At 42.4% G+C, this 24,613-nt stretch overlaps 2 protein-coding genes across 3 annotated transcripts in view; both read right to left on the bottom strand.

Annotated features, from left to right (window-relative positions):
• The window catches only part of MSRB3 (methionine sulfoxide reductase B3), a 102,132-nt gene extending 89,583 nt beyond the window's left edge, over nt 1-12,549 (bottom strand). The window contains 3 exon segments of the mRNA XM_054399525.1: nt 12,341-12,421; nt 12,423-12,455; nt 12,457-12,549. Coding sequence (XP_054255500.1) covers nt 12,341-12,421; nt 12,423-12,455; nt 12,457-12,549 — 207 coding nt within the window.
• Nucleotides 12,550-15,671: 3,122 nt separating this feature from the next.
• LEMD3 (LEM domain containing 3) overlaps nt 15,672-24,613 on the bottom strand; it is a 56,834-nt gene continuing 47,892 nt past the window's right edge. For both annotated transcript variants that reach the window (XM_054399574.1, XM_054399575.1), the window contains 4 exons: nt 20,268-20,349; nt 16,280-16,385; nt 16,092-16,170; nt 15,672-15,854 (listed from right to left, as the gene is read on the bottom strand). In XM_054399574.1, the coding sequence (XP_054255549.1) occupies nt 15,691-15,854; nt 16,092-16,170; nt 16,280-16,385; nt 20,268-20,349 (431 nt within the window). In that variant the 3' untranslated portion in view covers nt 15,672-15,690. The remainder of the gene's footprint in view (nt 15,855-16,091; nt 16,171-16,279; nt 16,386-20,267; nt 20,350-24,613) is intronic.

Raw genomic sequence — 24,613 nt, 5'->3', positions numbered from 1 at the left:
AGGGCTCTGGGCAGCCTGATCTAGTTGAGAATGACCCTTGCTGGCTGCAGAGGGGGCTGGACTGGATGACCTTTGGAGGTCCCTTCCAACCCAGACCATTCTATGATTCTATGATCATCTCACATCTTGGAAAGAAAATCTTTTAAATATAGCATGATAAAATTCTGTCATGAGCTATCTACTAGCTAGCATTTCAGACCGATTCAGGTGGGTCGTTTCTTTTTTTTTTTTTTTTTTTTTTATTATTCCAGCTACTAGAAAAGCATTTCGAGGTGGAGACATCAGAGCTGCCAATCTCTCCTCAGCAGTCTGCCTTACATGGCAATTTTCTACGTGGCTTTCCCTAAAGCCCAATACCTCTCATCACCACCGAGGGGAGCCAGTGCCCTGCCAGAAAATTACATACCACACAGCCTCCTTCACCCTTCAAGCAACATCCATCAAACAACATCCTCAGCACGCAGAAGTCTGTGCATATGTCAACAGAATCAAAGCACTCTTTACAAATGTACCTTTGATCACACAGATTGTGTCAAGACGGTAAGAGGAGCAGCCTTATGAATATACAAGAAAACCTCAACCTTTCATCCAAAAATAGTCTGAAAGAACTACAGCATGAAGAAATTTGGATAGAAAACAACATTAAAGAAGAGTTCACACACTGTAACAGTAACATTAACCATCCTAAAACCAAATAACCTTGATGCAGTTGGAAAAAAAAATAAAATTAAAATACCATCGAATCCATAACCCAAAAAATTCTATCATGTAAAAAAGAGACACTTCTAAGATGACCTTCAGAGGTCCCTTCCAACCCAGAAAAGTATTAACCTTTGGGAAAAAAACATAACTAATTTCTCCCACTCTGTTACTGCGAGCATAGGAGAGGGCTAATGCTGAAGACATCCCCAGGGTCAGCTCCCACAGCCTCAGCTGTGAGCCACCTGCAGGCAGGGGTGATGCTGCCTGCCTGCTGATGCCAAGCCTGGCAGCAGCCCCACATCCTGTGCAGAGCTCCCCCAGCACGCATGTCAGGTCTGGCAGCAGCCCCCTACTCCTGGGTGAAACCCTACCGGACGCTCACAGCAGGCATGCTCATGCCCATGCAGCTGGCTCATGAGTCAGGCACACAGCCCAGCTCAGTTCCTCTCGTTTGGAGGCTCACCAGGAGAAAAAAATGCAGCCACCAAGTTTGTTCGCCACTTCCCTCAGTGCCTTTTACTAGTTTGAAGGTCTCTACTTCATTTTCCAATCTGGATCAAGATTGTATGAGAAATTTTGATGTTTTCTTTGCATAATCTGTTCTTTAAAATGACATCTGTTCCACCTTCAGAGGCAGCAGCACGGCACTCACAGGTAGCCCCCTCCTGCTGAAGCCTGCTTTCAGGAGCTTCATTAAGCCTTGCCCCCAAACACACTTTGTTTCTGTCCTACTTGGACTTGTGCTCCAAAAAAGGAAATGCTACACTTAAAACAGTCTCTCTTTCCCCTCTTGGGCCTGACATTTCACACCACTCTCACTGACACGGTCCTGCTCTGGCAGCAGGGGTGGACTCGAAGATCTCCAGAGGTCCCTTCCAACCCCTAATACCCTGTGATCCTGTGAAATTCCTCAGCCACTCAGCCACACTCCTGTGGCACCCTCAGTCCCCAGCATAGGACCATTCTCCTCCCACAGTCCACTTCAGCACACCTCCATGCTGGGCAGGGCAAGCCTTCAGCACCTCTTGCCAAAATCAGGATGATGAAGGATGTTCAGCTCTATGTACACCTTAAGGGTTTTTAAAACAGTAATTACTGGTTAGAATTCTGACACCTTTGCTCATTATTCTTATAGCATTTGTACATATAGAATCATAGAATCTGGGTTGGAAGGGACCTCCAAAGGTCATCCAGTCCAACCCCCTCTGCAGTCAGCAGGGGCATCCTCAACTAGATCAGGTTGCCCAGAGCCCTGTTGAGCCTCACCTTCAATATCTTCAGGGATGGGGCCCCAACCACCGCCCTTGGTAACCTGTACCAAGGCTCCACTACCCTCATGGTAAAGAACTTCTTCTTAACATCCAATCTAAACCTGCTCTTCTCTAGTTTGAAGCTATTGCTCCTTGTCCTATCACTGCAGGCCTTTGTAAACAGTCTCTCTCTCCCCCAAGTCCTTTTCCTCAAGGCTGCTTTCTATCCCCTCCTCCCCCAGTCTGTATTGATAGTGAGGATTGTTGCAGCCCAGGTGCAGAACCCTGCACTTGCTCTTGTTGAACCTCCTGAGGTTCACCTGGGCCACCTCTCCAGCTTGTCCAGGTCCCTCTGGATGCCATCCTGTCCCTCTGGTGTATTGACACCACCACACAGCTTGGTGTCATCTGCAGAGAAAGATCCCCATTCTCTTATGTTAATATGTGTACTTCAATAGATAGCCACAGATAGAACTTACCTAGGTGTTTGGAAGCTTTAAGTAGTTCCTAGGAAAAACAAGTCAGAAAATTAATAACCCATAGGCTATGATCAGTTAGGCTCATCTGCAAATTTCTCTATTTGTAAGTCAACACAAAGGTTGCAAATAGGTTGACTGCCCAGGCTGACCTTCGATGGCAGTACACTTCACATATTTTTTAAAGAAACAGAGGTAATCATCTGAAGTACCTGCACTGACTAATTTCAAACCATTGAATGTTTCTTCTTCTGAACACAAACTGTCAGTTGAGCCTGACAGTCTCTTGGATCTGTAATGAACTATCTTGTCAGTGAAGCTACTAAAGACACACAGAGAAATCATCAAAAATTTATTAAGCTTTCCTTCTTATTTTTAGGAACTCTCTCCAGGTACTTTAGCTGGAAAAACATGAGACTGACTATCAGAAGTAAGGCACACTAATGCTGAATCTCTATATTCCCAGATGATAGAACTAACTTGTGTGTCTGCAACCTTTGTCTGAAGTTGGTCTTCCTCCTCTGGCAGGTTAGGAAACTTACTCTACAGCATTTGGGAAAGAAGCTGGGGCAGCACCTTGGAGTCTCCCTCTCTGGAGATATTCAAGACCTGCCTGGATGCATCCTTTGTGATCTGCTCTAGGTGATCCTGCTCTGGCAGAGGGGTGGGACTTTTTGAGGTCCCTTCCAATCCTAACATTCTGTGATTCTGTGAATTTTTGAAAGGCTTTTTGCTCAGGACTAAGCTGACAATGCCCATTTTTAAAAACGGAATAAAGCACTATTGGTGAACTACATGGCCACAAATCCACCTTCAACACCCAGAAAGATTTTGAAACAAATACTGAATAATCCATAAACAGGCAATGGAAAATCATTAGCTGCCAAGATGGACTTCTCCGAATCTAACCCTATCAACCAACATATTTTCCTTCTTTCCTTCTATTCTGCAGGCAGGAGGAAAGCAGTAAATCAAACAGATCTCACCTACAAAATACTTTTTGACAGAGCAACATGGAAAAGCACCTTCCTGCTGAATCAAGGTCCTATGGCATAGGTGCAGAGCTATTTGAAAACACACATTCATTCAACACTTCTCATACTGACTACAGTCAAAACCCAGCAAGGAGATTTACTAAAATGGCAGAGACACCAACCTGAAAGGAGCGCAAGGCACTCCAAACAGCTAAGCAGAACTCAGGATGGTCTCACACTAAAGAAATGGTTAAAAAAATCAGTAAGATGAAATTTAGCTAGATCATAGTATCATAGAATCAGATGAATAGATGAAGTACAGCTAAGTACATGGAATCACTTCTAGTCTTTAAAAGAAATCCTCAAGTATAAAAAAAAATTAAAAAAACAAAAGGAAAAAGGAAAAAGGAAAGAGAGAAAGAGGAAAGAGAGAAAGAGGAAAGAGAGAAAGAGGAAAGAGAGAAAGAGGAAAGAGAGAAAGAGGAAAGAGAGAAAGAGGAAAGAGAGAAAGAGGAAAGAGAGAAAGAGGAAAGAGAGAAAGAGGAAAGAGAGAAAGAGGAAAGAGAGAAAGAGGAAAGAGAGAAAGAGGAAAGAGAGAAAGAGGAAAGAGAGAAAGAGAGAAAGAGAGAAAGAGGAAAGAGAGAAAGGAAAGAGGAAAAAAGAAAAAGAAAAAAGGAAAAGAGAAAAAGAAAAAGGAAAGAGGAAAAAAGACAAAGAAAAAAAAAAGAAAAAAGAGAAAAAGGAAAAAGGGAAAAAGGAAAAAGGAAAAGAAAAGGAAAAAGAAAAACAAGGAAAAATACCTGACCAGCAGCAGTACTGGAAAAAAAAAAAAGGCCAAGGTTACAGAGACAGTAACTTGAGCCAACAGTCTGCTATTAAATAAACATCTAAATAAGTAAATAAATAAAATCTGGAGTTTATTAAAAAGAGAAGCATAATACATAAAAGCATGGACTGGGGAAGAAACCTGCTCACCTCAGCAGCAGTGAGGATATCCTGATACAGCAGCTGGAATACCCTGATGGTTTGGGGTGTAGGACAGAGATAATTGAGGTAAAGTTAAGAGGAGAAATAAAATAATAATAATAGTACAAAAGGTTCATAAAACCAAATCCCTGGAAAATTTTAAGAACTTGGTTTGTTTAGTCTATAAGAGTGACTGGGGAGATAGGATAATGCTCTGAAAACCTGCATCTTGTCTTAAATAGCATGACATCCCTCAGCTATTACAGTCTGTATTAGTCATAGCTATTCCTTGGCTGCTGTTAGATAAAAATACGCTACTCTGTAATTCAGATGTAACAGAGCAACGAAAAACAACTTCTTTTCCCCCAGACAGCTACTGTATTTCACATTTTAAAGCACTTCATGGCCAGAGTCTTAGGGTTTTGCAAAACATCTGTTGTAATCCTTCCCAGCGTGGTTCAAAAGCTGCTAAAAGAGTTTGGTACAATCCAGCACCTCTCTCAAGTTCAGAGACAAGCAGCAAAGGTTTTAGATGAGCAACACAAGGTTCTGTAGAAGACCAGAAACCAGCAGCATCTGGAGGGTCCCTTCCTGGGCAAGTTTGTGTAGTTTGCTATAATCAATAATCACAGAATTGTCAGGGTTGGAAGGGACCTCAAGGATCATCAAGTTCCAAACCCCCTGCCATGGGCAGGGACACCTCACACTACAGCAGGTTGCTCACAGCCACATCCAGCCTGGCTGCAAAAACCTCCAGGGATGAGGCTTCCACCACCTCCCTGGGCAACCTGTTCCAGTGTCTCACCACCCACATGGGGAAGAATTTCTTCCTAACATCCAATCTGAATCTACCCACTTCTATTTTTTTTTCCATTTCCCTAGTCCTGTCACTACCTGACACCCTAAAAAGTCCCTCCCCAGCTTTCTTGTAGGCCCCCTTAAGACACTGGAAGGCCACAATAAGGTCTCCTTGGAGCCTTCTCTTCTCCAGACTGAATAGTCCCAACTCTTTCAGTCTGTCCTCAGAGGTGCAGATGTTGTCCCTTACAGTGTGCTTGCTTTTAAGTAAATGCAGAACAAGTATGTACACAGACAACCTGGTTTCTCTTATGAAAAGAGATGCCAAAAGGTTTCTGTCAGCACCACTGTACATGCAAATGAACTAATACAACACTGATTTTCATCTTGGAAAAAATATTAGGAATAAAATGAGGATAAAGTCTAAAAGTACAGTTCCCAAAGCAAGCAGCTAAATACTAAGAGTTCAACCAACGGGGCTGATTTTCTTTTAACACAGCCATTGGAAAGCAGAGACAGTAAGGATACAGAAATCCTAAACCACTTTATTTGTGAAGTTTTGCAATTTGTATCTCAGGGCTTTAAGTTCACACATTTGGCTTATCCATCTCAGCTTTTCTGCCTGTCCCCAAGCTGGCAGCCTATGCATGCATTCCTTTCTAACTCCCTTCTCTCCCTCAAACTTGTGCTGTGGCTACTTGCCAGTGCCATTGGTGTGAGGGAGAAGCCTAAGCAGCCTGATGTGCAAGCCTTGCTTTCAGCATCGTGCAGAGTGGATCCCTGCTGGATCGCTCACAAGTTCAGACTCCAACTGGGTGTAAGCTGTGACTACTCATCAGCAAGGCACATAAGAAGGGATCTCAGGGATTTTATCTTTAATATCAATCAAGCTTCCTCTCAGCAGCAGGATGGGGATAATCTGACCCAGGTGGCAAAGGCAGCTTGTACAAAGTTAACCATTTTTTTCTTAGCCAATTTGAGCAGGTACAGTAGCTTAGGATCAAATCAATGCTTGCTCTTGAACCAGCAGTAGGAAACCCAAGACCAGACTTGATGCACTTGGTCAAAGTGGTAAGACAAGGAACAATGAGTTCAGACTTGAACATAGAAGATTTCAGCTCAACATGAGGAGAAACTTCTTTCCAGTGAGGGTGACAGAGCCCTGGAACAGGCTGCCCAGGGGGGTTGTGGAGTCTCCTTCTCTGGAGACTTTCAAAACCCACCTGGATGCATTCCTGTGTGGACTATCCTAAGTGATCCTGCTCTGGCAGTGGGGTTGGACCTAATGATCTCTTGAGGTCCCTTCCACCCTCTGAGACATTGTGATACTGTGTGCACGAATCGAAAGGGACATCTCCCTGGAGGTGTTTAAGAAAAGTCTGGATGAGACACTTAGTGCCATGGTTTAGTTGATCAGTTAGAGTTGGGTGACCCGTTGGACTTGATGATCCTGGAGGTCTCTTCCAACCTGCTTGATTCTGTGATTCTGTGATCCAGCCAACCCACCACAGAGGTTCTCAGAAGTGTCTAAAATCACCTCCACTCCCCATGCGTGAGTGCAGCTGGAGGCACAGCCTCGCCTACGGATTTCCCCAAGGACCACACGCTGGGGAACAGAGAGGAACAAGAAGAGGGCAATCCCTCAGCCAGACCAAACACTTTCTGGGCTGTTTTCTTTCGTCCACAACTGGCACAGATCGCTTCCCTAGGAAACTGCTAAGGTTTTCCTGGTGTTGATTTTTTTTTGACATTTCCATTGTGTGACCCGAGGGAAAGCGATGGCATTTGGCAGCTACTTTCCATCAGTGCTGTTGTTATTGGCCCATATTGGGGATTTGTTTTCCATCAGGTGAGACCCAATGGCATTGTCCCTGTTCAGAAGAACAGAGCTGAAGAGACCCCTAGGGAAATACTTCCAAATGCCATGCATGACGTTACTCCTAAGATTTCTTGGATGTGGTAACACTTCCCAACAAAACAATGCATCAGCACACTGTGTATGTTTTGCTAAGCTGCTGCCCACATTTCAAAGAAACCATTAATCCCAGGGCTCAGATGCAGAAATGAGTGGCCTGGGGAGCTCCTCAGAAGTCCCATCCTTACACTTTGCTTGTGAAACACTCAAGAACTGAATCATATGTAAAACCAAAACTTACTGGAAAGATGATGTCCACTGCTCAGCCTACATAAAGAACTACTTAATGCTCCATGGAGAAAGACCTTGGAGTCCTGACAGACAGCAAGTTCTCCATGGGACAGCACTGTGCCCTTGTGGCAAAGAGAGCCAATGGGATCCTGGGGTGCAGCAAGAAAAGTGTGGCCAGCAGGTCCAAGGAGGTTCTTCTCCTCCTCTACTCTGCCCTACTGAGACCACACCTGAAATACTCTGTCCAGTTTTGGGTTCCCCAGTTCAAGAGAGACAGAGACCTGCTGGAGAGAGTCCAAGGGAGAGCCATGAAGGTGCTTAGGGGACTTGAGCATCTCCCTTGTGAAGAGAGACTGAGAGCCCTGGGGCTGTTTATTCTTGAGATGAGAAGACTGAGAGAGGATCTGATCAATGTCTATCAATATCACAGAATCACAGAATTAACCAGGTTGGAAAAGACCTTTGAGATCAAGTCCAACCTATCACCCAACACCATCTCATCAACTAAACCATGGCACTAAGTGCCTCATCCAGTCTTATATTAAACACTTCCAGGGACGGTGACTCCACCACCTCCCTGGGTAGCACATTCCAATGGCCAATCTCTCTTTCTGGGAATTACTTCTTCCTCACATCCAGCCTAAACCTCCCCTGGCACAGCTTGAGACTGTGTCCTCTTGTTTTGTCACTGGTTGCCTGGGAGAAGAGACCAACCTGCATCTGTCTGCAGCCTCCCTTCAGGCAGTTGTAGAGAGCAATGAGGTCTCCCCTGAGCCTCCTCTTCTCCAGGCTAAACACCCCCAGCTCCCTCAGCCTCTCCTCACAGGGCTGTGCTCCAGACCCCTCACCAGCTTTGTTGCCCTTCTCTGGATACTTTCAAGCAACTCAACATCCTTCTTGAACTGAGGGGCCCAGATCTTCTTGGTGGTGCACAATAACGAGACAAGAAACAACAGGTACAAACTTGAACACACAAGGTTTCACCTCAACATGAGGAGAAACTTCTTTACAGTGAGGATGATGGAGCTCTGGAACTGGCTGCCCAGAGAGGTTGTGGAGTCTCCTTCTCTGGAGACTTTCCAACCCCACCTGGATGCATTCCTGTGCGGACTACCCTGGGTGATCCTGCTTGGGCAGGGGGGTTGGATTCAATGATCTCTGGAGGTCCCTTCCAATCTCTAATGTACTATTAATAGTATACTGTTTAATAGTGATACTATTAATCATCTTACAAAAAGACCACTAAACTGTAACTTAAGTTTGTGAAGATGGCACAACTGTTGTGGGTTTAAGTGTTGTTGTTGCCTGTTCTGGACTAGCATGGTTCAAATTACAGAGGTCTTAAAATCCTTGCTAAGAAAAGCCTCTTTATTCACAGTTCCAGTTGCTAGATTGTGTGGTTTTCAGATAATGTCACTGGAACTGAGGTTGCTAAACGAGAACCAGAAAGCTGGAGCTAAGCAGATAAATTATATAATTTCCAATTACTTCACCATAAACGAGGTCTCCAAAGAATTCTTCTCCCTTATTTTCAGACAAAACATAAGAATCACCATCCTCACAGATTAAGGACACAAAAAAAAAAACACAACCCTGTTAATAACCCAGAATGACACTCTTCATTTTCTGGTAGAAGTTAATGATGCAACACATTCTACCTTCCTTTTCCTTAAGTGGCTGGTTGGAAATCACTTTTAAAATGTTGCTAGTTGGTTATACATTCACAAATTTCCATGAAAGAGAACTTAAAACTTCAGTTTTGAGGGTTTGTTGTTGTTCTGCTTTGTTTTTTCAGTTAGCACTTTATTAATAGTTTACTGATAACCTTCTGAGACAAATGAGGTATCTGAAAAGCTAACAATAAAATCCTACAGAAGCAACAAGAGTGACAGAAGGGAAGGTTTACTTGTAGCCACTGCTTACTCTGAGAGACATAAAAAAAAAAGGCTCCAAAGTATGTCAGGTTTTTGTTGTTGCATTTTAAAGTCCTGTAGCTTGCAAAGAGAAAGTAGCCTCTAAATAACTCCATGTATGGACATGGTAATTCCAGAACAAGAAACACCCTATTTCCATCTGGCCTTGGACTCTGTTCCAAAATAAGCATACCAACTTCAGAGCTACTCAGGGAAAAATAAATCCATACCTGACTTTATTCTGCTGTAATTCCTAAACACACTGTCATAAATACACCAAGAATTTGAGGTGCCATTTTTCACTGTTTTTTGGGGTTTTTTGTTTTTTTTTTTTTGGCTAAAGGGACCCTTTAGGGACCCTAAAGGCAACCTGATCTAGTGGAAAGCATCCCTGCCCATGGCAGGGTAGGGGTTGGAATTAAATGACCCTTGAGGTCCCTTCCAACCCTGAAAATTCTGTGATTCTGTAAATCAGGGCTAAACCAAGCTGGAATTAGGCTGATGGTTTATCCCACTTTCCCGTTAGCTAGAGCCTCCACAGCTTAAATTCATAGCCCAGGTGCTGCCAAAACCGCAGCTTTTAATGAGAAAAAGAACATAAAGGGGACAGCAAGGTTGTATTTGCTATTTATGACTAATAGAATGCTGCATGTAGCTTAAGAGTTGCTCTGTACTGAGGACACACTCACTTGAATCATGCAGCTCAACAGAGCTATCTCAAAACTGGATGGGTTTACTGCATCGCTGCTTGTAGCGATGCCAGTCAGATGCGGACAGACAGACTTCTTAACCTTCTGGCTGAGAAGATTAAATCCTTAACAGAGCAAGCTCTTCCCCCTTCTCCCTCCTGTACCTTCATCTTTTATACTAACAAAGGAACCTTGAACAATCCACCTGAAAGAGAAAACTTCCTTTTTTGAGCGTTTCTAATGAAATAAACAGGCTGGACCTCCAGTGAAATAGAAACAAGTATCACCTTACAAAACGGGAGTAGGTAAACAAGATCCTTCCAATGAATATCAGGGCAAAGGACCAAATATCTTCCTGGTGTGCACATTTGCCTTTATCAAACAGCTCTGAGGAATTCTTATGGTATGAACAAACACAAAAATCCCTAGTAACCAAATCCCTGTGACAGTGTCTAACTGCTGTCACTTCAAAAAATATAAACAAGGTCATCCAGTCAAAAGATTTTATTTTTGTCTGGGATCAACTGCTTTATGTGGCTTTGCTACCAAATATAGAAACATTATCCCATGTGTAAAGGCACTATTTTTGAAGATTGTGCTTTTGGGGAAGAAACAGAATTCTTTTTTCTTTCCCCCTCCCCTCCTTAAAAGCTCTTTTCATATGCATATTATAAAGATCCAAAGAATGTCAAGACAGGAAAAGGACTAACCAACCACATTATATAGACTGAACTATATATGGCTTAACTCCACTCACTTTAGTGGTTTGGTGAAATCACTGCAGAACTTCATTTTGAGAAAAAAAAAATAGTATCTCCCTTCATCTCAGAATTCCAAGATTATTTAGTAACTCTGGTTAAGCTATTCCCCACATTTAATTCCCTCCATAAATTTTAGAAGACAATAAAGAAACGCTGTTCTAAAATAAGCCCTTGTGTACAGCAAGCCAGGCGATTCTTTTAGAAACTATGAGCAAACGTCTGATTAAGACGACAAGCCACATGGAAACTACTTCCAGAATCAGACTTAAAGGGCACTGTTACCAACCAAATTTGGCAGACACGGAATCGTGACGAACTCCAAAGGCACGCAGCAGCGCATTAAAAAAAAGAAGAAAGAAAAAGAAAAGTTGGGAATCATCAGCAAAGAAGACGGCAAGGCACTTGTGTCAACTCAGCAAGGGCAAGAGCAGAAATGGGACAACCTCTAAGCATTAAATGCTGGATTCAGATGAACGTCAACTGTGCCAAGGTGGGAGAGAGGCTGCCTCTTTCCATTTACTGACTGCTTGCCATAAACAAGCCATACCAGTAAGGCAAAGTATCTGCCTTCTGCAGACATCTCATATCTTTCAAGAGAGCCAAGTTTCAGAACCATTTTAATAGTAACACCAGGAAGCCTGAAAGAGCTAAAAGTATAGCATAGGTAACATAAGGCTTAAGATTTTCCTAAAAGCTGTGTCTACGGTCAGAACTTTAAGAGTTTGAAGTTTATCATTAGGTAACAGCAAAGATCTATCCTTAAGTGTAGGTATCTATCGCTAGGTTTGGTGCTTTTAACACAGGGTTACTCCTACCTAAGATCACTGCACCTTCAGGCAGTCGTTAAGCTAAGGGGACGATGTCTGCAATTTCAGTTCAAGCAGATAAACCAATCTGTCAAATATCACAGCAAATCCAGCTGAGTCTCATCCTTGTTTCCAGAAATACTAAGATGCACCAAGTACAGCTACAGCAGCTGGGAAAGGTGACACCAGGTAACGAATTACACGTTGTTCTTCTCATCTACTGTATTTGTCAGTACCGAAGCACAATACAAAAGCAGCGAGCGAGCACACTGAGCTTTCCCTTCGAAAAAACACAACAAAATTCTCAAAGTCTCTATGAAGTTTAAACTCCTTCTCCTTTTTTTTTTTTTTTTTTTTTTTAACCAACGAAGCACAATTTGCCGAGCAGGCGTCAGAAGCTGAACTGAACTAATTACGCACTCGGTCAAGCGCTACTTCACCAAGCCAACTATGCTGCTGTACATCCCAGAAACTATTTACCACCTTTGTGAGTCGGAAGCGGCAGCGACAGCAAAGGACGCCCGGAGCAAGGGGTCTGCGCGCCCTGTCCGCCCCTGGGTTCAGGCGCTGCGGCGGTTATGGGGACGCCACAGCGGCACGGCCGGGATGAAGGGAGGGCAAACCCTGCCGGGCGCTCGCTCCGTGAACCGGGGAACAACCCGAGCACCGATCCCAGCCCGCCCCCCTCCCCGCTCTGCGCCGCCGGCAGGGCCCGGGGAGGGGGCCCTCTCAGCTGGGACCCGTTCCTCGCCCGTGCGTCGCCTCCCCTCCACCCCCCGCCACAGCCCCAGCAGGTGCGACCCGGCCCCCCGAGGGCCGGCGTGGAGGCAGAGGGCCAGCTGTCCGCCGCGGCTCCTACCTGCGGCTCCTGCGGCGGCCGCCAGTGCCAGGCAAAGCACAGAGAGAAGCAGCGGCGGCGGCGGCGCAGCGCGCATGAGGGGAGGCCCGAGGGAGCGAGCAAGCGGCCCCGGCCCCTCCCGCCCCCCGGGATCGCAGTGACGGGCCCGCCGCCCGGGGAGCATGACGGGAAATTCCTGGGCACCGGCGGCCAAAGCCAAATATGAACATAGAGCCGGGGAGACACCCGCCGCCGGCCCGGCACAGCCCAGCAATACGGGGAAGCGGCCCCTGCGCCCCGGCAGCCGGCGGGAAGGGCCAGGCCAAGCCTCGACCCCGTCCCGCTGCTGCGGCGCGCCTGCAGCGCGCTGTCCCTTCGTTTAAAGGGTGAGCTTCGCGACAGCCAAGGGAGCCGCTTTTCGCTATTCTCCTGCCGCTCCAATGGGGGCGGGAAGCGCGGGGCGCATGGCCCCGCTCTCCTCTTTCGCAGAGGCGGCGGCTCCGCCTCGGCCGTGACCTACCTGCGCGGCGCCGGGGTAGCGGGCGGGGGGGGCTGGCAGCGGCCGCCGCGGCGCTGCGGGACGCGATGGCTCCGGCCCACGGCTCCCACTTGCGGCCAAAGGCCAAGTGCCTGCGCTAAACTTTATCACAGGCAGCCGCGTTAAAACTGCTCCTGCTGCTCACCTTGCCTCTTAACAAGAGAAAAGGGGGAAAAGAAAAGCGGGGGAGGGGTGGTGTAAAAGTACAGCGAAATTCTCCCTCCTCCCACTCCCCTTCCACGAGGAAGGGCTAAAAGCGAACTGGGCCAATGCATGTAAATAAAGACTTGCACAGCCTTCTTTGGTCCTCCTGTTCCACAACTCTTCAATACCAATTGTCACTAAAACCATTTGAAACAGCATGACGTTAATGTAATATTGCTGTCAGTCTCATAAAAAGGCCTGAGGGAGATTCTATCTGAAAAATACATGAAACAAACTAAAAAGACCATGCTACAATTCTCCACTTCTGCCATTTAAACAGCTCAGATGTGACCTCTACTGGAATTAGACAGGAAGATAATCCCCCTGCACCCCAGGTAACAGTCAGATGAAGCTCAAAACCTAAGAAACATTTAATGTTAGGTGGCTATGACAAATCTCTCCCCTCACCCCCCAGATGCAAAAAGTACTTGAGCCAAAGAGACATCCAAATATCTAGAAGGTGAGACGCATATAAAAATCCCTAATAAACCTTTAATTAATGTTTGGTTTTGGTTTGTTTTTACAGGACAGGGTGACAAATTACAACAAACATCTGATTTTTCTCAAATGTTCAGGTATTATACACATATTCCCATCTGTCTTGCAGGAAGGGATATTGGTCAACTTAACAGTTTAAAGGTAAAATAAGCTGCATAATAGTACATATTACAATAATAAAATGTACAGTGTTTACAAGAAATATATTTTAGAAGCGAGATAGATGCATTTGCATCGAGGCGACCTTTTAAAATGCCACAACTATTTTTTTTTTTACATTCACTCTTGCAACAGGTCACAAGATGGGGTCACTAAGGTCAGGTTAACAAGAGCACTATGATGCACATCAAATACAACAAAATCAGTTTGTTTATATACATATATAATACATATACATGTATATTATACATATATGTATATAGTAAAACTCATCAAAATCTACCAGACCTGGCACAACCTACTTACCCATCAAAAATATGTACTTGTCCTTGGTAAGTAGAATTCTGCATGGCTGATTATATATTATATATACTCATTCATTAGCATCTGAGACATAAAACTGAGGATTTAAAATTTGTTTTCGCTTAACAAACTCCCCAATAATAAACATGGTGCCCACAAAAGCACAAAGGTAAGGCACAATAGGATTTTTTCTGTTGCAGAATAGTGTGCATCATGTTTACTTAACCGTAAGAAAAACGTGCATTATTTGTGCAAGTTCATGCTGCAAATCCATCATTATCTACAAAGTGAGTGTCAGTAAAATCTGTGAGACTGGTGTGCTTCCAAGCCTCACCTCCTACAGGATATTGAGCTGGATAGTTAAGATAGGAATTGTTGTAAGAGTGGGGGTTAGTAAAGCCAATAATCTTAGCTTTGCAACTAAGCTTCTGAGCAACAATTTTGTACTTCTAGGTAAGTGTTAGTCAATGTACAAGCTTGGAATCACAAGATTTGCTGTCAGCTGTCCTCCTAGTTTGCATCAGCCAAAATTGTTGCAAGGAAGTGGGTACCTTTCAGAACTTTAACAGGTAACTTGTTCATTAAAACAAGTTATAATGTATTGGGAGATGCACTTAATCCCAATGGTACTTTGTCACAGCCCTGGCAATTGGAATAATAATAAATACAGCTTTTCACAAAATATTTTTCCAGTATCTGCCAATTGCTTCTTTATTGCTCACAAATTTTAATTCATTACAACTGGTATCAGACCTTTCACACAAAAATCATAGTCAGGTACTTTAATATAAAAACCTATAAAAGATATTTAACCTGTATCTAACACTTCAAGGTATTTGGCCTCTTGTCATGGGACAGCCAAAACCCATATAAAACATTAGGTTTTGAATAAAATAGGAAGCTTATTCACTGCTTCAATGCAGACACCCTCACGGAACACAACCATTTTTGCCACCACCATCATTTACATTTATATACAAACCCTAACACATCTGCATTCAGTTCGTTTTCCCCTCACACTTATATGCAACCACTAATGTCAGATTAAACTTTTCCCATACCCTAGCTGCAGAAAAAGATGTTTATACAGCAACAAAAAAAAAAAAAAAAGGGGGAGAAAAGATAATTTTTAACTTATTCACCATCAGGAACTGTATGTTGTTTGTTTTCAAAATACCCACGAGATTATTTCACAGGAAGCTATGGAAATACCTGAAGTCTTCTTTTCTCCATGCTTTTGTATTAATCAAAAACACTTCTTGGTGGAAAAAAAAAAGAAAAAAGACACAGTCACCACATCTGCAAATATATAACGATTTTGGTATTCTTCATGCAAAACAAATACATTGGTTTACTGTAGCCCTGGAGAACTTCCTGAAGCAATTCCTTCCCCCCCCCCCCCCTTTTTTTTTTTCTTTATTTTTCTTTTTTGTTGTTGTTGTCAGCTCAGTATTACTGCCTCATTGCTAAGTCCCTTTGGAAACAAGATTTCTGGAACATTCCAACTTTTATTTAATTCATCAAAGTATTACATACCAAAAAAAAAAAAGAGGAAAAAAAAAAGAGGAAAAAAAAAAGAAGACAGAGAAAGCACTAAAAAAGGAAGACGGCAGCCAAACAGGAAAATTCCTGTTGCAAGTAACAGTCCTAGCAGTTGTAGGAAGTCTTCTCAGGAACTTCCCTGAGCGTTAGTTGTGCCTGTCCGAAGACGCAGATGTGACATAGAGTTCATGTGTTTGTTTGATGGCTTCAGTGGAGTGTTACAAGTCAGAGCCTGGGGGAAACGATGATGATATCGATCTAGTCGCAGGTATTTTACTGTGACCAGCTTTCCTATGAGGCAAAGGGAGAGGAAAAAAAAAAAAAAAGAGAAATCTTCTAGTTGGGTATTATTGCATTTTGCTTCAGGACATAATACACAAACAAGTCATTACGCTAAAATTAGTTTACCAGCTGATGACTGCTAAGAAGATCCCAGCTTTGTTACAGCTCAATACCTCAGATGTTTCATCATTTAAAAGAAGAACTCCAACTGCACCCCTCTTCTGTCATTTCTACCCCTTTCCTTACCATCAAACCAAGAGCCATGTAATGCCTTGAAAGCCTTTCCAGCATACTCTGGAGAGAGACACTTGACATAGACACAACCCTGCATTAAGAAAGAGAGGGTTTTGGTTTGGTTGGTTAGTTTTAATTTGGTTTAAGTCCAGACAAGGACGAACAAACTCATTAGAGGATGCTACTGGAAAAACACTCACCTCACGTGAGTTTTTGTCAACAGCAATATGAACAATTCCATCATTATCACTGCATTTCTCCAAGATTGCTTCTTGAATTGCTAGGTGCCAGTGATCACCTATTTCCCTATGTAAATAATGAAAGATTTAATTCAACACAAATTTTCTAAGTGTTCTGAATAATCTCATCCTTCCCTACTGCATCTGGTTTCTCTGTAACGTGACATCACATTCTGCTAAAATGCCTTTGGGATTGATTTAATACTTTAGCTACTGAATATTCAGTAAATTTGGTCCAACAGTCCAACCCTAAGAATCAAAAGGAATAATCTGTACTTGGGGTGGAGGAGAGGGAAAGGAGGATCCATCCCCTTGCAGCAGCCCTGCCATCATCTTCCTGTCCGAGACTGTAAGCAGTCAAATACTCATCTTCCCACACCTGCTCAGACAGGAGGGCTGTTGTTCCAAGGAGAAGGCCATTCCTAGGCTGTTCCTACTGCAGTGAAAGATGACAGCAGAAAGGCCTCTGCCCCTTTATTATATCACCTCTACCATTAGTCAGTGAAGCAACATTACATGTCAGGTTTCAGCAGGCTGGGTGACCTTGTTAGCTATTCAGAACACTGTTCCTCACTCAAATGGCTATTCACTGTCCCAAACAAAGCACCAAACTGCATTCATCCCATAGGGCACTGATAGAACATGCCAGTCTAGATCCAGAAAAAGAAATTACTAAAAACCAATTTCCAATTTGGGAACTTTTGTTGTCAAAACTAATCAATCTTTCTGTACAACATTAGAAAAGACACAAGTCTGTGTATTTTTATGAAGGTGTTGCAAGAACTATCTGGTCCTAATGAAATAAATCTAAGCAGAAAATAAACTATCTGAACAGTCTTAATGCCCCTTTAAGCCTGCTTGACTAGTCTTTGCACACACACACACACAAAAGAACTTACTTGCAATAATACTGTCAAGAGCTTTGGGTAGTTTTAAAGTTTTCTCTATGTAAGGTTAACATTCTTGAAATATTTAATCTACCTTCCTCCTTTCACTTATTAAATAAATGCATTTTTTTAAAAAATCAATGTGACAGGGCATGGAATGTACATAGGGAAGTTAACAGGCCAAGGCATGTAACATCTCAACAGGACTCAGCACTTGAGGAGCTCTGGCAACATGGAATGTCAGATTGGTTTCTGTCATTTGACCTTGACTGGTTAGAGGATCAAACTTCCAGACCACTTACTCAGACAGATCTTATGCTAACAGAAGCAGGACATGGACACAAGGGTGCAAAAAAAGATGCAAATAAAGGTCCTGCTGGGAGAGAGACTTCCCACACCTATAATTTCATATGCTGCAAAAGCTAGGAGAAGATGCATCCTACTCAGGGTAGAAGAAAAGTGGGGGTTTTTGACTGGATAGCTCAAAATGATGGGAATATACAAGTGTTCTTCCCCTGCTCTTACAGCACAAACAACAGCATTTTCTAAATACCATGCTGTGCTCAGGATGTTAGGGAAATAAAGTAATTCCAAGTTGTAAAAGCCAGGGCTTTTAATTTAAAAGATCCCCTCCAACCCAAACTACTCTGATTCTATGAAATCTTGACTTTGGTGCATTCCCTCCCAGTCCAGGACTCATGTCCAGACTTAAGAACCATGCTGTCATCATCAGAAAGCCAACTAACATAAAAAAGAGATCACACTGCTAGAAGCAGGCAATCTTTGCTGCTGTGTATTCTTCCCAAATACATAACTCACTGCATTACTGCTCCTAAGTGCTCTTTTCCTGTTTGCAAATCAAGCAGGAGTGTTCTCAGTCCAGTCTGCTTTTTGTGTTTTGCAGACCTGGGACAAAAAACATCATGAGTTTTCCCATAATGAAACTGGCTCCCAACAGGAATGATTGGTCTTTTCCTGACCCTTCACATACATGTTTCATTAGCTGTCTGGCAGGAATTCTACCAATGCTTTATAAACCATTCCTTTTACTGACTTAGGGGTAGGTGCAGAAACTCTAAACCAGGCTTATGCAAATGATGCTTAGACTGATTTTTTTTTTTTTAACTTTCTGTCTGGCATAATAAATGCCTAGAACATACATCTGAGTTTAATTTACTTCATCCTCCTACAGAAGGATCAATATATCTCTCAGGAACAATGCCTAAAATTTCAGTTTTGCTCACCATACTGAAATTTGAAAGTTATGAAAAGCCACAGTTGGGGTCTGTGCCCATGATGGTCAATGAATCAGAGAGTACTCATAGAATCAGAGAGTGATAGAATTGTCAGGCTTAAAAGGGACCTCAAGGATCATCCAGTTCCAAGCCCCCTGCCATGGGCAGGGACACCTCACACTACAGCAGGTTGCTCAGAGCCACATCCAGCCTGGCCTTAAAAGCATCCAGGGATGAGGCTTCTATCACCTCCTTGGGCAACTTGTTCCAATGTCTCACCCCCTCATGGTGAAAAACTTCTTCCTAACATCCAATCTGAATCAATCTATTTCTAGTTTTGCTTCATTCCCCCCAGTCCTATCACCACCTGGAACCCTAAAAAGTCCCCCCCCAGCTTTCTTGTAGCCTCCTTCAGATACTGGAAGGCCACAAAAAGGTCTCCTCAGAGCCTTCTCCTCTCCAGACCGAATAACCCCAACTTTCTGTCTGTCTCCATAGGAGAGGTGCTCCAGGCCTCCTCTATGCTAGGGATAACAATGTCCTCTGATAAATTAGTTAATAGCTTTCCAATTAATAAGGCAAAGAACGAATCAAGTGTGGCTAGAAACAGGGATGAAGAAATATATCCAAACTTTGCAATCACTTTTGCCCATGCTTCTGGTGTCTCCTCTTATTTCCTGCTACTCTGTATTCAAATGTAATAGCTTTTATTTTTAACTTCTCATCTTCTTCAGGCCCAATTAGCACCTTAGTTTTTCCCTTGTATAATCCCATTAGCAAACAAATTACTTCAGAGGAGTTTTTGGAATCCCTGTATCTCTTTGGAGGACAAATCAGGATTCAAAGATTAGAAAGAATTAGCCGACTTAAGCTATGTTTTAGTCTCCAACTCCTAACATGTTCTAGTCTACAGCCAATAGGAATGTAACAAGATAGTGGAGTGGATGAAGCTTTAAAAGACTACAAAAAATGCATTATTCTTCCTTAATTCTCAGCATGTGAAACAAGGCTTGTTGTTTATTCATACATGGTACCTGCTCTAGAATTTTATCTGAGTATTACACAGCACTCTGCACTAATTTGTTTAAAACCATTTGCTTGCAAAGCAGGCAGTCACACTGCCTTAAGTAATATATGATTTAAATTCTGCCTCTTGAATGCAAACTCAACAAGCTCTGTCACAGTCCAAACATTCCAGAATAGGATCACAGGATGTTAGGGGTTGGAAGGGACCTTCAAAGATCCAACCCTCCTGCCAGAGCAGGACCATAGAATCTAGCACAGGTCACACAGGAACACATCCAGATGGGGCTGGAAAGTCGCCAGAAGAGACTCCACAACCATTCTGGGGAACCTGTTCCAGTGCTCTTGTGACCCTCACAGTGAAGAAGTTCCTCCTCATGTCAAGGTGGAACCTCTTGTGTTGCAGTTTATATCCTTTGCCCCTTGTCCCATCAGAGGGTGCAATGGAGAAGAGAACTTTACAATACTTTAGAAACTTAAGTCTGTTGTTAGGCCAGGAGTCTTCCAGATCAGCTGATACAACTGAATGCTTACAAAATTAACTGAGAAGGAGTTTGACTCAATGCCACACTCCAGAACGTGACACAGGTACACAAAGCAAGACAACTAAGGACAGAAGACAGAGAGTAAGAATATTTATGTCTACTCATAAATGTCAAGAGGAAGATTAATTTTGTGCAACCCATGTGTTTTCTTTTAAGGTATTAACGTTTGCTCACTTCTTGCAAACCCCCCTCTAGGAGGCAAGAAATGTGTTCTCCCAAAAGGAGCTAGGAATACAGACAGAGAACTGGGTTTACTTACATAACTGGATCAAACATGTTGCGAATCTTTAGGCACGGTGTCAAGCTGTTTGGTGGTGAATTTCTTCTATCTAGATGAAATGCTACACAGAAAAACAGATTTGATAGTATTTATTGAGAGGCATACTACTATTTAGATAACAAGTGTCAACTGTTATACATTAACCTTTGTCTGGGTTTACTCAGAACACTTTGCTTCATATAGGAGAAAAGCTACGAGCAAGTTAAGTTCCCCACAGTCTTCTACTTCACTGAAAAAAATACATACTGATTTTGTTTAGCTTTATCATTTTTGTACTTAAAAAGATAATACACTTTCTTATATCCAGGCCACAGTACTCGAAAGGAATTCAGGATATTCACCAAATTGCCATATAGTTGAAGAGAAAAGTATTTTAATTACATCTCCATGAAAAGACAGACATTCTTAACATCTGAAGCAAATATCTGGAGCTGCAAGTTAACCACTCAGTTTTAACTGCTTGATGAATTTTCATTTCCTCCACTTTGGGGGCAATTTACTGCCTATCTGGCTAAGAATCAAGGAGATGCTTAGGTGGACGTTGTATTGCAGTAACAAGTGTCAAGGAGCACTCCACAAGAATGCAGCTTCTGCAACCCTAAATGCTCCATACACACAATCAGAAGCTTGCAAAAAATTTTTGAAGTGAAACACAGCAGAGGATAAGACAGATGTAAGAAGAAAAGTAGAAATTAAAAATAACAGTATAATTCTTTCAAAGCTGAACAATCTGAAATGCTAACAATAAACTTCTCTGAAGTTCACAAGTTCTGCCTGTTGGAGTTGCAACAGAAGACTGCACCACAAGAAGAAAAAAAGAATAAGGGAGCCCTTCAGATTCAGATGAGAGTTTTGTGCCTCAAGAAGGGCCAGCAAGAGAAATGGCAGGGGATAACCTGGTAAAACAAATTCCAAGACTTGAAGGAAGTTTTACTTTGAAAACTTGAGAATTAGAGATTCAAGAGTTTAAAACACAAGACTAAAAATACCAACAAGGCAAAACGACACTCCAAACTGATGCTAATACTTCTCCTTTGCAATCCCTATCTTGGATAAGTTTGAAAGATTCAAGATGCTCTCTTCCAAGCATTAGAAGTCTCAGTTTTGGACAGACAACACTACAGACCTACGAGACTACAGGTCTATGCCTCTTACTGCTGACCTTTTAAAATAAAACCTTGCCAATAATCCAAAAATGTATGAACACTGCTGTCACCAAAATCAAAACTGTGTCGCTTAGAAGAAATTGACTCATGTGGAAGACATTGCATATGAAAGACCAGCTCTAGTCAAGAAAATATTCACTGCCTGCAGATATGGCATAGACTAACTTGCTCCTTATGCAAACCTCTGTGGGAAGAAACAACGCAACAAAACAAAAACCCAATACACAAGAATAAATAAATAAATAAACACGTTCTCACAGAATTGTCAGGGTTGGAAGGGACCTCAAGGACCATCTAGTTCCAACCCCGCTGCCATGGGTGGGGACACTTTCCACTAGTATCAGGTTGCCCAGAGCCACATCCAAGCCCCCAACAACTAGAATTTAGAAAAGGTGGTCTCCAAATCTACCATGGAACCTACCACAAGTTCCCCAACTAACTGGAAGTATTCTTATTACAATATAGACACACACAGAGTCCAAGTCACCAAGACCTGTAACATCTGCCTGGTTTTTCCTTGGGAACAGATTTCTAAATATGCTGGTGACATTGCCTGTAGTTTAAGGACAAGTCCTTTTTTCAATAGCACATGGCTTTGTACATTTTTTTGCCCTTCATTAAAAAGTATATATAGGGTATACAATAACAACTTCACAGAACTAAGCAACATTGAAAAATAAATGGACTGACCTTATTCATGTAGGTTGGCTCCAGTAGATCAAGGGAGAGTGAAATGTCACCAGCATATTGTACACTGGGGGCACCACACCATACTGGAGAAGGTGATCTGGGGTGGCCTAGTCATGGACCTGGAAAGGTGTGGGGTTGAGGAAATAACGTGCTGATTGTTAACAGCTAGGTTTATTCAGCACACGGTTTTAATCCAAGGATGAAGTATGGTGAGGCTATTTGCACAGACACTAGGCACAAAACATCCACACTTCTGCAAGCTTTTTACAAACTCAAAAAAAAAAAAAAATCCAAACACACTGCTGCTCAAGGCAACAGTCACACCACTAACCTATGCAAGAGTACCTAAGTGGGGAATTCACACTTCAGTATGGATTCCTACAAAAACACAGCAATGCCTGCTCTAGTCTCTTGATGTCTTTTTTTGATTGGTACATCTCAGGTGCTTGCAGAGATGATTTCAGCCAGAGCATAGCACCAGCATAACACTAATCTGTTTTTTCATGTAGCATCATATTACTAGAGCAAGTTTGCCCAAGGCAGTGCAACATAGGAAAACACAGATGAATTCTGCTTTTTCTCACAAATGTTCAAAGTCATGGTAGATTACAATTTAGGTTTTACAAAATTAGAGCTTTTTAAGTATAAGGGGGGAAAAAATGGCCAAAGAAGTCAGTGCTAGCACAAAAACGAATACCAGAAATGGGACTGAAGGGCTAGGGAATACACAGGTAGGGAAAAAATGATGTTGCAACTACACAGCAAAATTTAAAATAACATAGTTATCATTTCTCCCTAACTTTGTTACATATTCCTAACACTTATTTCTCCCCCTCCCCACAAAAGACCAAGTTTTAGTGACAAATCTTGAGATTACAGTGCTGAATACTTGAAAATTTACACTGCTGTGGAGCATACAAAATGTTCTCCTCACAGGAAGGGCATAAGCAGACAGTCTTGTGGGACAGCATTCTATGCTGCACCATCATTAACTAAGCACCTCACATGCCATTTCTTTTCCTACATGGTCTCAACAGTAACTTGAGGGTAAAAAGGTGGAGGTAAAATACAACAGCAGAAGCACAACTTTATGCAGGAAGTTGCTGACAAGAAAATTTGTAGGACTTCCATCAATTCCCCTTGGGGACTGGCCAGTAAGCACCTTTAGGAAAAGGAAGCCACTTTACTTAAATCATAAAGTACTTTGGTTTATTACCTGAAACTGAATATGACTTTATCATTCCAGATAGCTCCTGACAGTGTGTGCTTTCAACAACTTTTTAACACTGTGACTGGAATGTGTCTATGATGGAAGAAGTGGCTCCTCAAAATGAACACTGAGGAAACTGTAGTACAGCTTTCTACACCTCTTGAATTCTACTATGTTACTGCTAAAGGGATTCTCCAATACCACAACTATGGGTTCACAGCCCAATAAATTTTTGAGATGTGAATTTGATGTACCTGTTAAGGTTGCAGACTTGCATCAAATATAATTCATTGTTTCTGACAAACAGATTCATTCATAGTGTACTAACACTTCTCATCAAAAGGACAAAAAGATTTGTTGAAAATGTTGAAGTCATACACTTTTACAATGAGTTCTTCACTAAAAAGAAAAGATACTGAAATCAAAACACTACTGAATGTTATTGAGAGTGCAGCTGACTTGGAGCTTAATACAGTTAAGTTCAGCTACAGAAGATGGATCAGAATGGGATGGATGCAGTATTTCACAAGAAGCATAAAATTTAGAGTTGTTATTGAGAGTCTGAAGAACACAGCTTCTTTTGGTTTGGGGTTTTGTTATTGTTTGGGTTTGCCTCTTTTTTTTTTTTTTTTTGTGGTTGGTTGGTTTGTTTTGTTGCTGTTGTTTTAAACACATGGAGACAGGATTATATTCTCACAAGCCAAGAGAGGCAAGTAACAGGTTATCTTCTATGCTGCAGGATGAAATATCACCCTAGTACTTCAGAGAACCTCTTTATCTCATCTCCAGAGCTGTCAAGGAACTTCAGCTGCTGCTTTTAGCTTAGCTACACTGGAGCTCTGCCTACTTTCCCCCCTCCATCCCCAGAGCTTTAATTATCCAAGGCATGATAGGACAATAGTGTCTGTTCCTTCAAAAGCAAACTGAGCACGCTAGGAATACATTTTTCCCACTGATTTAATCAAATTGCACTTTGGCATGATTGAGATTGTTTTCCAACTGACAATTCTCTTTCAAAGCATTGCTCATATTTGTCCATCACCCTACAATGAACTTAGCTACACATTTTTATTTCTCTCAGAGAGATACATCTACTGTATCCTGTAGATAATATTTCAAAGTACACTAGACTTTATTCTGACTCAGTAAAAAAATCCCCAACAGTCAGTCAAAAAACAGGCTGCATCTTGAAGGACTGGGCAAAATGCCACACTGATGCTTGAACTCCTAATGCTAAGAGTAGAGCCTAAGTATTGTGC

The sequence above is a fragment of the Indicator indicator genome, chromosome 3 (genome assembly GCF_027791375.1).
Source record: "Indicator indicator isolate 239-I01 chromosome 3, UM_Iind_1.1, whole genome shotgun sequence".
Classification (NCBI taxonomy): Eukaryota; Metazoa; Chordata; class Aves; order Piciformes; family Indicatoridae; genus Indicator; species Indicator indicator.
This window is presented reverse-complemented; position numbering and strand designations above follow the sequence as displayed.